General features: G+C 39.9%; 2 protein-coding genes across 10 annotated transcripts in view; one reads left to right on the top strand and one right to left on the bottom strand.

The window, feature by feature from the left end:
* Positions 1-7306, bottom strand: part of LOC110529500 (pleckstrin homology domain-containing family A member 1) — a 33396-nt gene extending 26090 nt beyond the window's left edge. For 4 of the 9 annotated variants that reach the window (XM_036985480.1, XM_036985470.1, XM_036985489.1 and 1 more), the window contains exon 1: positions 7146-7304. The gene's annotated coding sequence lies outside the window, so the exon portion shown is untranslated. Of the gene's footprint in view, positions 1-7145 lie in introns of all 9 variants that reach the window. The other 5 variants (XM_036985481.1, XM_036985473.1, XM_036985476.1 and 2 more) reach the window with 2 other exon arrangements.
* Positions 7307-10126: 2820 nt separating this feature from the next.
* Positions 10127-13176, top strand: vkorc1 (vitamin K epoxide reductase complex, subunit 1). The gene is made up of 3 exons (XM_021611729.2): positions 10127-10470; positions 11529-11638; positions 12653-13176. Exons 1-3 carry the CDS (start codon positions 10283-10285, stop codon positions 12862-12864), a joined length of 510 nt encoding a protein of 169 aa, XP_021467404.1. The 5' UTR covers positions 10127-10282; the 3' UTR covers positions 12865-13176.
* Positions 13177-14434: the final 1258 nt, after the last annotated feature.

Genomic DNA, 14434 nt, shown 5'->3' with positions numbered 1-14434 from the left:
TATGAGCTACGACCTTCTAAATTCAAGGAGTTAAAGAAATTGGATTTTGTTTGGGAAGTAATCTTATTCAATGTTTGACTGTCGATATCAATACTTTTTGACCGTACCACTTTGATTTCAACAAACCTTTACATACATATTTGCCCATGGTAGAAGTGGCCTGAAAGTGACATTGTGAACCTGAATGCCAAAACATTCATTAGATAGAGGTGCTGAAAGTTCACACATTTTGCATTCCCAACCATTCAATGAGACATCCATGTTTTCATCACTGGAAAAGATAAACGGTTGTGTTTGATATCGTTTAAAAGCTTATTCAGGTTTGTCAAACTATTTGATCATTTCTTGAAAAATTCTACATTTTATCTTAGATCCTAATTTACATAATCTGAGGTGATTGTGTGTTGTGCCCGCCATCAGTTGACATACAGCATGCTCTTGAATGTTTTGGCATTCAGGTACAAAAAGTCATTTTCTGACCACTTCTACCAAGGGCAAATATGTACGGCAAGTTTCGTTCAAATCAGAAGGGGTGCGGTCAAAGAGTGATTGAAATCAAATGGAACGATCCCATAACCAGTCTCTCACTCTGCCCGTCTGCTCAGACTAGGCCTTTTAGGCTATATATTTTTTTAAATATTTATTTGCCTCTCGTTCACGATATGCTCAGTCTCAGCACGCCTGGTGAAGTCAGGCCAAAAGGTCCACAAATTAACTAACAGACAGTTAAGACAATGCTACCGAGAAGCCTGGTCACGCTCCTGCTGGCATGCACCATTATCTGCAGTTTGGTGGGGTTTCACACAGGAATCGACCAACAACCAAGTCAAGCACTTCAGTCCACCCACAAAATATTGTTAAAACCATAGCCGGCCAGTCTCAAAATAAAATATCACAGCATTACACTGCCATAGCGTGTGTTTGTGTCAGTATGCACTTGTGAATTCCTGAGGCTTTGAGCGGAAAAATATCACCTGTCGGACAGAACAGCTGGATAGGCTGAGTCATTGCGCAACCATTCTAAATGCAATCGCATGTTAAAAACATAGCCACGGTTAACAAGAGGATCCTAGCTTTATTTGGCTACCATTTTTGTTTCTCAACTCCTAATTGAAGCCCGTCATGCATTAGCTATTCTAGTGTATAGGCAATACGGTAGGCAGGCATGTCACCCACCACCTTGCAATTGGAGACAGCATGCATTTTGAAAACATACAGGATACTTCATTGTTTGAAACCTGGACGTTTTACTTCATATTATGAGGCATGTCTTACATTGTATCAAAATAGCCAGCCTAGCCAAATCCGACCATAGAAACCACTATTTCTCTCCTGTTCTATTGGTTTTCATATCAACTTTCTTTAGTTGTCCAGAAGCCAGAGGCACAATCCTTATCATATTCGCAACCCATCCTAGTTGTTGCATCTTTATTCCCTCTCTTTAAGTTTCTAAAGTTTCTGTCACATATGGATCAGATGCCCCACGTAGAACAGAGAATTACATTTTGCCAAATGTTTGAAATTATGTTTTACATTGGCTGCTTATTACAGTAGTTGTATTTTCAATAACTTAGCCTTTCGGCTGTGAGACAATTGGCTTGATGCTATTGCATGTTTCAATTAAGCTCTATAATGGAAAAAGTATGTTTCTTGTATGCACGCATAGTATTTTCTGTTGGTCACCATTTTAATATTTGGAACAAATTCAACCGTTTGTTAACCGGTTAATGAGGGTTGGTAAGTCAGCAGGAAAATTGACATCCCGAGTTGACAATTTGCATCTGCAATATCCGTGGCTTGGCACTCCACTGTGTAAATTAAATATACAGGTAAATTCAATTCTGTTTGCCAGCTAGCTTGGTTTTATTTTTGTCATGCTTTACAAAAGGCCTGGGCTTTGCACACTGTTTGATACACAGTTTCCCTGTAAATTGGATGATGTGGTCCATCATAAACACTAGGCAGTACTTGATGCAAGACCATATGATGCAAGAGTAGGCTACATCCCATGCCTAACACGTTGGTTAGTGTTAGCTATAGAAACAGAAAAGGTAGTATTCTCACTAAATCAACAGAAGTTCTATTGGATAGTTTTAATACTAGGCAACACAACACACGTGTAATAGGATGTTTGAAAGCCCTCCAAGCAAAGCCCAGTCAGAAGGAGCACGCCCCCATCCACATGGACAGGGCCGCAGTGGAGGTGAAAAGCTTCAAGTTCCTCGGCTTAAACATCACTGACAATGTGAAATGGTCCACCCGCACAGAGTGCGGTGAAGGAGGCCCAACAGCAGCTGTCCAACTTCAGAAGGCTGAAGAAATTAGTCTTGGACCCTAAGAGCCTCACAAACTTTGACAGACGCACCATTGAGAGCATCCTGTCGAGCTGTATCACCAACTGCATCATCCGGTCAGGCTGTATCGTCGCCTTGGATTTATTTACTACAATTAAAAAAAATAATAATAATTCTAGTCCTGCTCTGAACACACAAGCTTGTTAGCTAGCTAACATTTGCTCTGGTCCAACGTTAAACCAAGAAGTGCCAACCCCTGCATGAAACATACATTATGGAAAATATGCATCACACTCACTCATAATGGATTGGATATAATGTGGCAGTCAACTTTTAGAAGGTTAGGCAACTGCTGACTTTTGAGAACTCCTCCGGTTTATTGCATAGCACATTGTATACATTTTGCCAAGTTGTTAGAAAAGATTGTAATGTAAGCTACACTACTGGTCAAAAGTTTTAGAACACCTACTCATGCAAGGATTTTTTTTTTTTTTTTTTACTATTTTCTATAGTGAAGAAATCAAAACTATGAAATAAAACAAAAAACAAAAAACAAAAACAAAGCTGTCATCAATGCAAAGGGTGGCAATTTGAAGAATCTCAAATATAAAATATATTTTGTTTTGATTAACACCTTGTTGGTTACTACATACACAGCAGGATATGTTGTGTTGGCAAATATATATATGCAGCTGTAGGTTTTTAAACCTCCACTCTAGCATTCATGACACACGTCTTTCTATCTTCATACTTTTATTTGGGTTTCTATGCAAAGTATATGATTGAATGTTTCTTTGAGCCTGCAGCTAGTTACTTGAAATGAGACAATCATGCATAAACATGATTCAAAAATGTGATTCACTGACAGAGAAAGTTAATAAAACACTAGCCTCCTGAGCAGGTAAATTGACATTTAAATATCTGGCTAAGCTAGTCAAACTAACATTGGCTAGCTTTCAAAGAATTGACTAAATGTGACCCGTTTCAGGAAAGTAGGCACATAGGGTCACTACGTCAAAGGAAAGCCGTTTGAACAAACTTTTTTATTTATTTTTTATCAAAATGTTTTTTTTTGGTAGAAATGCCTTCTCGAACGTGAACTTATGTGCCTTATTTACAAACGTGTATGTCATTTGTAAATACGAATAAAATTGTTAAATTACGAGCCTAGTTGGTTTAGCCACAGAAAAAGACTAAACGTCCCGCTAGCCATGATTGGCTGAGATAATGAGTGGGCTGGACATGCTGAGAGATGAGTATGGATTTGTTTGCCATTTAGCACCATTCTGTCTATTTGAGATGGTCAGTATATCTAGGTAATCCTGTCTAATGCAGCTTTAAAAATGCATTGCGTAGTAAAACTGCATAAGCCTAATGTCAAGTTAAAGTGTACTGTTAGCTAGCTAACGTTAGCTGGCTGGCTCGCTAGTTAACATTACAAATATTTTTTGCTCATATAATTTAAATGAACAAGTCGTTAAGTGTAGGCCATAAGCAAATAGGTTAAGTGGGACAAGACTATAAAGAGTTAAATCGTGAAGATGTTTCCACCAAAGGACAGGTATTTTCATATCCTTGGTAGCAAGATGTTATCTATTTTTGCTAACTTTCTATTAAAAATGTTTTGTAGTGAGATCATTTATTTATTTTGGGATACGAGTACCGAGTATGTACACTTTAGACCATTTTATTGGAAAACTACACGATAATGTTAAAGTTACATTTTTAGTAGTGGGGATGTTGTAGTTTCAATGAGCAAGGCAAAAAGATTGATATGGACAGTGATGGTGCAGAGATGGCAGGAGCAGTGGAATAGGGACACTAAGGGAAAACATATATCCCAAATACAGAGATAAGTCAGGGAGGGGGGGACGGCAGGAAGAGAGGAGGCTATTTTTACAAGACTACGGATGGGACACAGCCGGTTGAATAAGACTTTAAATGTTATAGGAAAACATCCAACAGGAAAGTGTGATTATTGCCAGGAAACAGAGACAGTGGAGCATGTATAAATGTTGTACTGTAGGAAACCATCCAACAGGAAAGTGTGACCGGCAAACTGTGCCAAAATATCCTACAAACAACAGCTGTATCACTTTTATACAACAGTTTACCAACATATTCAAATAATGATTGAACATTTTTATGAATTTATTCATAATATTTCATCCTTCCACAAGATATAGTCCCGACCCAAATCTAGGGTTTTTACCTAAGCCAGCTGGTCGTTCATTCTATCGGTTCGGTTGCTAGAGACGCAGCCCAGTTGTTCGTTCTAAATGTTCCATTCCCATAATGGCTGGCAACGTTCTTATTAGAGGTCGACCGATTAATCGGAATCGCTGATTAGTTAGGGCATATTTCAAGCTTTCATAACAATCGGAAATCTGTATTTTTGGACACCGATTTGGCCGGCTTAAAAAATGTCATATATTTTTTTACACCTTTATTTAATCTTTATTTAACTAAGCAAGTCCGTTAGGAACACATTCTTATTTTCAATGACTGCCTAGGAACGGTGGGTTAACTGCCTCGTTCAGGGGCAGAACGACAGATTTTCACCTTGTCAGTTCGGGGGATCCAATCTTGCAACCCTACAGTCAACTAGTCCAACGCTATAACCACCTGCCTCTCGTTGCACTCCACAAGAAGACTGACTGCCTGTTACGCGAATGCAGTAAGCCAAGGTAAGTTGCTAGCTAGCATTAAACTTATCTTATAAAAAACAATCAATCATAATCACTAGTTAACTACAAATGGTTGATGATATAACTAGTTTATCTAGCGTGTCCTGCGTTGCATATAATCTGACTGAGCATACAAGTATCTGACTGAGCGGTGGTAGGCAGCAGGCTCGTAAGCATTCATTCAAAGAGCACTTTTGTGCGTTTTGCCAGCAGCTCTTCGCTGTGCGTCAAGCATTGCGCTGTTTATGACTTCAAACCTATCAACTCCCGAGATGAGGCTAGTGTAACCGATGTGAAATGGCTAGCTAGTTAGCGGGGTTCACGCTAATAGTGTTTCAAACGTCACTCGCTCTGAGACTTGGAGTAGTTGTTCCCCTTGCTCTGCATGGGTAACGCTGCTTCGAGGGTGGCTGTTGTCCTTGTTCCTGGTTTGAGCACAGGGAGGAGCAAGGAGAGGGAAGGAAGCTATACTGTTACACTGGCAATACTAAAGTGCCTATAAGAACATCCAATAGTCAAAGGTATATGAAATACAAATGGTAAAGAGAGAAATAATCCTAAAATTACTATAATAAATACAACCTAAAACTTCTTACCTGGGAATATTGAAGACTCATGTTAAAAGGAACAACCAGCTTTAATATGTTCTCATGTTCTGAGCAAGGAACTTAAACGTTAGCTTTCGTACATGGCACATATTGCACTTTTACTTTCTTCTCCAACACTTTGTTTTTGCATTATTTAAACCAAATTGAGCATGTCATTATTTATTTGAGGCTAAATTTATTTCATTTATGTATTATTTTAAGTTAAAATAAAGTGTTCATTCAGTATTGTTGTAATTGTCATTATTACAAAAAATAAAAAATAATAATAATTTAAATAAAAAAAAAATTAAAAAAAATTGCCCGATTTAATGGTATCGGCTTTTTTTTGGTCCTCCAATAATCGGTATTGGCGCTGCCCGTCTTGTCCCGACATGTCCATTACTATGGGACAGTTGGAGATCAAATTTGAATATTGAAACAATGTTGCAAATATCGGGGAGACAGACAATGTTTATACAAATCTCTACTGTTGAAAACTAAATGTTAGTCTAAAAGAAATGTGAGATAATGTCCACATGCTTTTTATAGTGGAGATCAAGTTTATAAAGTGCCTGGGTGGGGCTGATGAGACAGTGGATTGCGCAGTCAGATGGAACAGAGTAAATAGGCATTTTAAGGTCATAGATTTAGCAGGTGGTAACTTGTGGAATAGACACCAGCTGGAATGCGGTTTTAACCAATCAGCATTCAGGATTAGACCCACGCCTTGTATAAAGGAGCATACTGAGTAGAATGTCATTAGATACAGTTTCAAATATTTGTTATATATTTTAAAAGAAATGGGGCTGGCTGGCTGGATTTAGTATCTCCCAGTCTCTGGCCCACAATCCAATCCAGTACAGTAGGTGGGGGAAATCCCGAGTGGCGCAGCGGTCTAAGGCACTGCATCTCAGTGCTTGAGGCGTCACTACAGACACCCTGGTTCGAATACAAAATGTATCACAACCGGCAGTGATTGGGAGTCCCATAAACGGCGCACAATTGGCCCAGCGTCGCCCGGGTTTGGCCGTCATTGTAAATAAGAATTTGTTATTAACTGACTTGCCTAGTTAAAATAAAAACGACGGATGCCAACCACCGATAAACCCCACCGAAGAAGTAGTAGTCGTTTGGCTAAAAAACGTTATAACGAATTGTGGCTTTTATTTAGGAAGTATAAGGCTAGTTAGCAGCTAAAAACACAATACGCTTCTCGTGTAGTGATAGTTCTACTTTGCAAACTACTACTTTACCTAACTAGTGAAACACAGAATGCAGCGGACGGACTTTTTTCTCCTTCACTAACGTAGTTAGCTAACGTTACTGGCCTGGCACAGAATGAGCTCTGACAACTAGCTCTAGTTAGCTAATTTGCATAACTGTAGCTAACCCATTCATAGACGCTAACTGCTACGGATCAGAAGGGTTTTCGAAAGGTAAACCTTAGCTAACAAACGCACTTCAACTGTTCGCCAGCTTCACGTCAAGGCTTTAACTATAGCTAGCTAGCTACCAAAACTTTGTCTCGAATAAACGTTTACATGTATATTTGGCGGCTTGCAACCAGTGCAACTTACTCAAGTTTTCTTCACACAGGAGCTCATTGATTCAGCCTCTCCTCTTGTTATGCTGGGTTGGTTGAGTTCCCACTCACTGTATAAAACGTAGCTAGTGTACTAACTTTAGGCTGATACTGCGTGTGTTAAACATGGATTTTTTGCCCCATCTAGCGGCCACAATCAGAACTGCTTTTTATAAAAACAATTGCAAAGCGAAAAACTTTATATTCAGCATAATTTCCCGCTAAAGTACGCTCGTAGCTCCTTTGCCTGATCTAATTGCCGTCACATCAACTAAGTGGCGTGTATTCATGGATGGACCCGAAAAATAACAAAATAATGTATATTTCGTCTCTGTGCTTCATAATTTTCCTTCAATTCGCAAGAGGCTGAATGGGTGCTGTCTGGTGAAAAATGATATGATATTGCTGGCGCCCATAGCGTTGAATAAAGGGAAGCCGGTGAGCGTTTGGCCTCCCTTGATAAAAAATTATAAAATAACCAATCAGTGTTTAGCTAAACTGAGCGAGCTGAACTGTGAATGGTCCTGGAGCACCAAAAAAAGTGTCAAGGGAAGACAGCTTGGATTTGGCTTCACACCATTCACATCACACCGAAATCCAAATGTAATTTACAGACAAAAATGGAATTGTTGCATCTCCTTTTGTTTGTAGCTAGCTAGCTAAAAGTGTCCCTTTCCTACATTAACCGTGGATGGAGATAGATATTTGGACTTCATTCTCTGTACTGGCCAATGATTATAATGGCAATTCGGATCCAACCATAAATACATACATTATGCCCCTGGCCTGAAAGGCTTGAAGTTCAACATGTAGCTTGATGTAGTAGGCTAATGTTAACTCTCGAGCTGCACAGCGGTGCTAGAGGCGTCATTACAGACCCTGGTTCGATTCCAGGATGTATCATAACTGGATGTGAGTCCCATAGGGTGGCGCACAATTGACCCAGCATCGTTAGGGTTTGGCCAAGGTAGGCAGTCATTGTAAATAAGAATTTGTTCTTAACTGAATTGCCTAGTTAAATAAAGGTACACAAATACAAATAAACTAGCTGGCCTGGCATTATAGGCAGGTAGCCTTGGACAACAAAAACTAAAAATGTGTACTGTATGACATAGTCATAGACCTTTTAGGCAACATGAAAGAGGAGGATGGCATTGACGTTTCTCTACAAGTAGGGTGAGTCAACACTTCCTGTGCATACAGAAATCAGTACCATGGACAGCAACGTCATATTTAGCTTTGATTGGACTAAATCGTTTTTTCACTATTTTAAACTAAGCATAGGTGATTAGATGATGTTGCAGTTGAAATGGCGCAGGAATAGTGGAGGCAGTGCCAGTTCTTTGCAACTTGCAGTAACTCTCCCTGGTTCTAAATCAATAGTTGTTTAGTTGGCCGAAAATCTCGGAAACATTAACTTGCTTGACCATACTGTAGGTCATGTAAACTGTTTGTTACATTAAATATGTTTTGTGGACTTCACCGACTGATGTTGCTCTCCGGTTTAGTGAAGAAACAAAGCTGTGGTTTAATTTATTCTGCCACTGTGTCTTCTTATTGACTCGGCCTTAGGCCTATATATCACGGTGTCATAGCATATGAAGTAACAGGTTATAGAGCAAACAATGCAATTATCACAAGACGGGTTGTAATAAGGCTTTTATTCCTGGCTTGGCTTTTTCAGTGATTTTACCCATGCACCGCTACTGCTTCAACTACACCTAATCATTTCATCCGTAAATCGTAAGAGCCAATCAATGATTTTGTGCCTGAATAAAAGAGTTGGCTGCGCTGTGTAAACAGCCCACATCTCTGCTACAGCTATCAAAGTCCGCACCCTGGAGGCCATGGCATGCGAATGTTTATTTTCTTTGTGGAGTTCTGTATCACCTCTGGCGTAACATCTGCATTGCCGTCCAATGGACCAGTGTGTTGTGAACAATATTAGCGTGAGCAACGATAGTGTAATCGATGGTTCATCTTCAAAATAAAAGTCCCCACTGATGCAAACGGATAAAAATAGCAGAATCATGCCACCATTGGACTAGATGTTATATACATTTAACAAGACAATTGTGTTAATTTGACCCACCGAAAAGTAAAAATCAGTTGAAATCTCACATATTTATTTATTTATTTATTTAACCTTTATTTAACCAGGAAGGGTTACAGTACAGCCTCACATATGGACTGTGCATGAAATGGGGTATCAGCCTACTCAGTGACACTCACAGAACACAACTGTGTAGAGTTGACACAAATATTAGTGCCTTAGCTCTTATTGTGGGACTCTAAAACTACTGAAATTAGCAACAAATTAGCTCACCAGTCAATCTGTGTATTGAACATTCATATTGCAATGTACAGCCCAACCTATGGATTGAGCAATCAAATTGCCATCAATAAAATCGAATTGTGTACATTGTCCGTAGCTTATGCCTGCCCGTACCATAACCCCACCGCCACCATGGGGCATTCTGTTCACACCGTTGAAATCAAGAAAACCGCTCGCCCACACAATGCCACACAGTTGGTCTGCGGTTGTGAGGCTGGTTGGATGTACTGCCCAATTCTCTAAAATTACGTTTGGGGCTGCTTATGGTGGAGAAATTAACATTCAATACTCTGGCAACAGCTCTGGTGTACATTCCTGCAGTCAGCACGCCAATTGCAATTTTCGTTCAGCTCATTTTTTATATTTTTTATTTAACCTTTATTTAACTAGGCAAGTCAGTTAAGAACAAATTATTATTTACAATGACAGCCTATGAAACATGAAACATGGGACCAACACTTTACATGTTGCGTTTATATTTTTTTCAGTGTGTATAGTTTACACAAATATTAGCTCTTGAATGAATTTGAATTGTTTACAGTTGTGTTGAATTTATAAAACAACATTCCAACATTGTATAGCATTATCTAGGCCAATTGTGGCATGATTCCACAACTTCTCACCGTTTGCATCAGTTTCAATGGGGGACTTTTATTTTTGAAGGCGAACCGTTGATTCCAAATGTTTTGCTCACACTGTCGTTCACGAAACACACCGACTCTCTGACTGGCGACCAGCCGGGATTGAAAAGGTTGTCCGTAGTAGGCTCGAATAACTTAATTGAAAGGCAATAGAACATGGCATCGAATAGTTGCAGTGGAGTTCCCAAATGGGAGGGAAAAACACGTTTGTTTCTTTGTATCTTCGGTTTGTTTTTGTCATTCTATGCTCTGCACGTTGAGATTTCGCGAGAGAGGGACCCTGAGTATCGGGCGATGTGCGACCTGGGAGATTCTGTGAGCTGCTCTAAAGTTTTCACCTCGAGGTAAAATAGTGGAGAATGTATTTTCTTCATGCATAGGCCTATAGTTTATTGGTATGTTTTGAAGCCGTTTTCATATTTATTAGTAGCCTAGCCTATATGTGTGCGATGTTGGGCAATGAACGCACTTCTATAACTCAACCAGCGTGCTAAACACAATTATCGCAGTTCCGTAGCATACGAATAGACAACGTTGTTCATATAATTCATAGATAAAGATGATTATAATATTTAAAAGAGTCGAGTGACCACTCTAACAATGGAAATACATGTCCTCGAAGATGGAAGGCAGTCGGGAGGAGAGATCAGGTGGAACCATTCTAGCCAATGACAGGGCAGATACGCGAGTGACAAGGGGCACAACTCCGATATAAAGTCGTTTTTTTTTTTTATTTGCTGAAATGACACGTGCGTCTTGTTATCAGGGGATTCATAACAACCGAAGCATTACGAACCTTCTATTCGATCAAATAAGCCTCACGTAGCAAATTAGCAATTACATTTGTTGTTTACCAAATTAAAAAAATCCTCACTTCGTGGTTATTTTCGTAAAACCTCTCGCTTCGTCTCTTCCTGTAGAATCTCCACCCCCTCTCAATGCCACGTACAGCCTACATTTTTATCTGGGCAGCACTGATTGCACTGCACAGGTCCTTCTCATTTTTTTAGTTATTATTTATTTTGATGACCTGCAACACATGCTGGCTTTTAAATTATTTACTTTTTTTTGTTTTGTTAGGTGAATCTTAGTCAAGATGATACCAAAGAAAGTCTGATTTTCTATCGCTGTTATGGCCTACTTATTATTTTCTATAGCTTGGGTGTGTAGTTTAGTCTTTGGTAGAATCTTGAATTAAATTGTGGCATTCAGATTAGACAAACAATTTACACATGACAGATAGGATACAGTGCATTGTAGTATTTATAAAAATAGGCCTACACAGTCACAGTAATCCATTTTCATTTAAAAGCTGCACTGATGCCACACAATGACATGTTGTATCATACTTATCACATTATGCATGACAAAGCGTTGTGTTTTGCCTCTTTTTTTTTGTCAGATGGGGACGTGGTTTTGGACTTGTACAGTTCTTCTTTGCTAAAGACAGTGTACTGAATCAACCCAACAGTCTGTTGGGGATCATTTTCTACACATTGCAACTGGCTCTGGGTAGGTCAAATACTCTATGTAGGCTACTCTCTTGTGAGTTGAGATGTCTGTTTCTGATCAGTTTAGGCTAACTTTTGACCAACACAATACAGCTCAACTGACCAATTGTCACCCCCCTTTGGATTGTCATTAGCTGACGCCGTGATGACAGCTAATCTTACTGGGTTGGGGGTCCATATATATTTTAGTGGTTATTGTTTTGAATTATCACTAGGTCGTACACGAGAATTTCTTATCAAGTGCTTTCAAGTGCTTTTCACTACTATTCAATTCTTGAATTTGCTCATTAAGTGGAGAATTTATGTTGAGTTCAATTTGAATTTGAAGATGGTTGATAAATTCTCCATTTAATGAGCAAATTCAAGAATTTCAATTATGGAATTGGTATTAGACTGTTAGAATTGGAATTAAATTTGTAAAACAGTTTTTTTTTCATTGGAATTCAATATTTGTATATTTAATTGAATTAATGCACTTAGTATAACAAAATGTACTAAAGGATTTGTATTGAATTATATAAACTTGTATTTCTATATTTCCAGTATAACTAGGCTCTCTGAACAGTGACGTGATCAGCCTGAAAGCCCCGGGGAATTGAATTCAAATTTGTAGATTTGAATTACTAGAGTTTACCTAACGTTGGAGTTGAGGGGAATTTAATTCACTCTGAATTCAAAGACGGACATGGAATTTAAATGGAATTTACAGGGAGAGGGAATTGAATTAGAATGTAATTTGTGGAATTAACCCCAACCCTGTCATATACGATTATTCAACATTTCAGACACCCACGACAGTTCCCCATTTTGATTATTTTATGTTATGCAGGGATGCTATAATGTCTCCTTACTCACTGGTTGCATCCCAAATGGCACCCTATTCCCGTTTTGCAAGACTTCTGACCAAAGCCCTATGGCGGCTCATAGGGCTCTGGTCAAAAATAGTGTACCAAATAGAGAATAGGTTACCATTTGGGACACACAACCAACATTCACTGTCTCTTTGTGTCTACAGGTCAGTCTGTGTCCAGTAGGGCAGCGTTCCTCCTGGTCTTGGCCTCCTGGGTGTCCATGGCTGGATCGCTGTACCTAGCCGGAGTACTTGCCTTCATTCTGGGAGATTTCTGCGTGGTCTGCGTCTCAACCTATGTGGTTAACTTTTTGCTGCTCTTCACCAATCTGAAGAGGAGGACGGGACTGGAAGCAGTCAAGACAAAGACTGGCTGAGAGACTATCTTTGTGTGCATCTCAATAGTCTAAGTAGTTTTTTCCCCCTTGCCTTCCACCCTACTGCACTGATAATATATAGCGCATTCGGAAAGTATTCAGACCCCTTGACTTTTTCCACATTTTGTTACGTTAGACTTATTCTAAAAATACGATTTAAGAAATTTTTTCACTTTTAAGAAAAACGGAAATATAACATTTACTTAAGTATTCAGACCTTTTACTCAGTACTTTGTTGAAGCACCTTTGACACAGATTACAGCCTTGAGTGTTCTTGGGTATCACGCTACAAGCTTGGCAACCCTGCATTTGGGGAGTTTCTCCCATTCATCTCTGCAGATCCTCTCAAGCTCTGTCAGGTTGGACGGGGAGCATCATTGCACATCTATTTTCAGGTCTCTCCAGAGATGTTCGATCGGGTTCAAGTCCGGGCTCTGGCTGGGCCACTCAGGACATTCAGAGACTTGTCCCGAAGCCACTCCTGCATTGCCTTGGCCGTGTGCTTAGGGTCGTTGTCCTGTTGGAAGGTGAACCTTCACCCCAGTCTGAGGTCCTGAGCGCTCTGGAGCAGGTTTTCATCAAGGATCTCTGTACTTTTCTCCGTTCATCTTTCCCGCAATCCTGACTAGTCTCCCAGTCCCTGCCCCTGAAAAACAACCCCACAGCATGATGGCGTCAGGTTTCCTCCAGACGTGATGTTTGGCATTCAGGTCAAAGAGTTCAATCTTGTTTCATCAGACCAGAGAATCTTGTATCTCATGGTCTGAGTCCTTTATGTGCCTTTTGGCAAACTCCAAGCGGGTTGTCATGTGCAAACCCCAAGCGGGTGGCTTCCGTCTGGCCATTCTATCATAAAGACCTGATTAGTGGAGTGCTGCAGAGGTGGTTGTCCTTCTGGATGGTTCTCCCATCTCCACAGAAGAACTCTGGAGCTCTGTCAGAGTGACCATCAGGTTCTTGGTTTTATTTTTTTATTTAACTATGCAAGTCAGTTAAGAACACATTCTTATTTACAATGACGGCCTACCAAAAGGCATAAGTCTTCCTGCAGGGGACAGGGGCCTGGGATAAAAAATAAATACAATATAAATATAGGACAAAACACACAACACAACGAGAGACAACACAACACTACATAAAGAGAGACCTGGTAACCTCCCTGACCAAGGCCCTTCTCCCCCGAGTGCTCAGTTTGGCCCGGGAGGCCAGCTCTAGGAAGAGTCTTGGTGGTTCCAAACTTCTTTCATTTAAGAATGATGAAGGCCACTGTGTTTTTTTGGACTTTCAATGCTGCAGACATTTTTTGGTACCCTTCCCCAGTCTGTGTCTTGACATAATCCTGTCTCGGATCTCTATGGACAATTCCTTTGACCTCAAGGCTTGGTTTTTGCTCTGACGTGCACTGTCAACTGTGGGACCTAATATTGACAGGTGTGTGCCTTTCCAAATCATGTCCAGTCAATTGAATTGACAACAGGACTCCAATCAAGTTGTAGAAACATCTCAAGGATGATCAATGGAAACAGGATACACCTGAACTCAATTTAGAATCTCATAGCAAATACTTATG

This window comes from Oncorhynchus mykiss, chromosome 1 (genome assembly GCF_013265735.2).
Source record: "Oncorhynchus mykiss isolate Arlee chromosome 1, USDA_OmykA_1.1, whole genome shotgun sequence".
In the NCBI taxonomy this organism is placed as follows: domain Eukaryota; kingdom Metazoa; phylum Chordata; class Actinopteri; order Salmoniformes; family Salmonidae; genus Oncorhynchus; species Oncorhynchus mykiss.
Note: the sequence above shows the minus strand (reverse complement) of the source record. Positions and strands in the feature narration are given on the sequence as shown.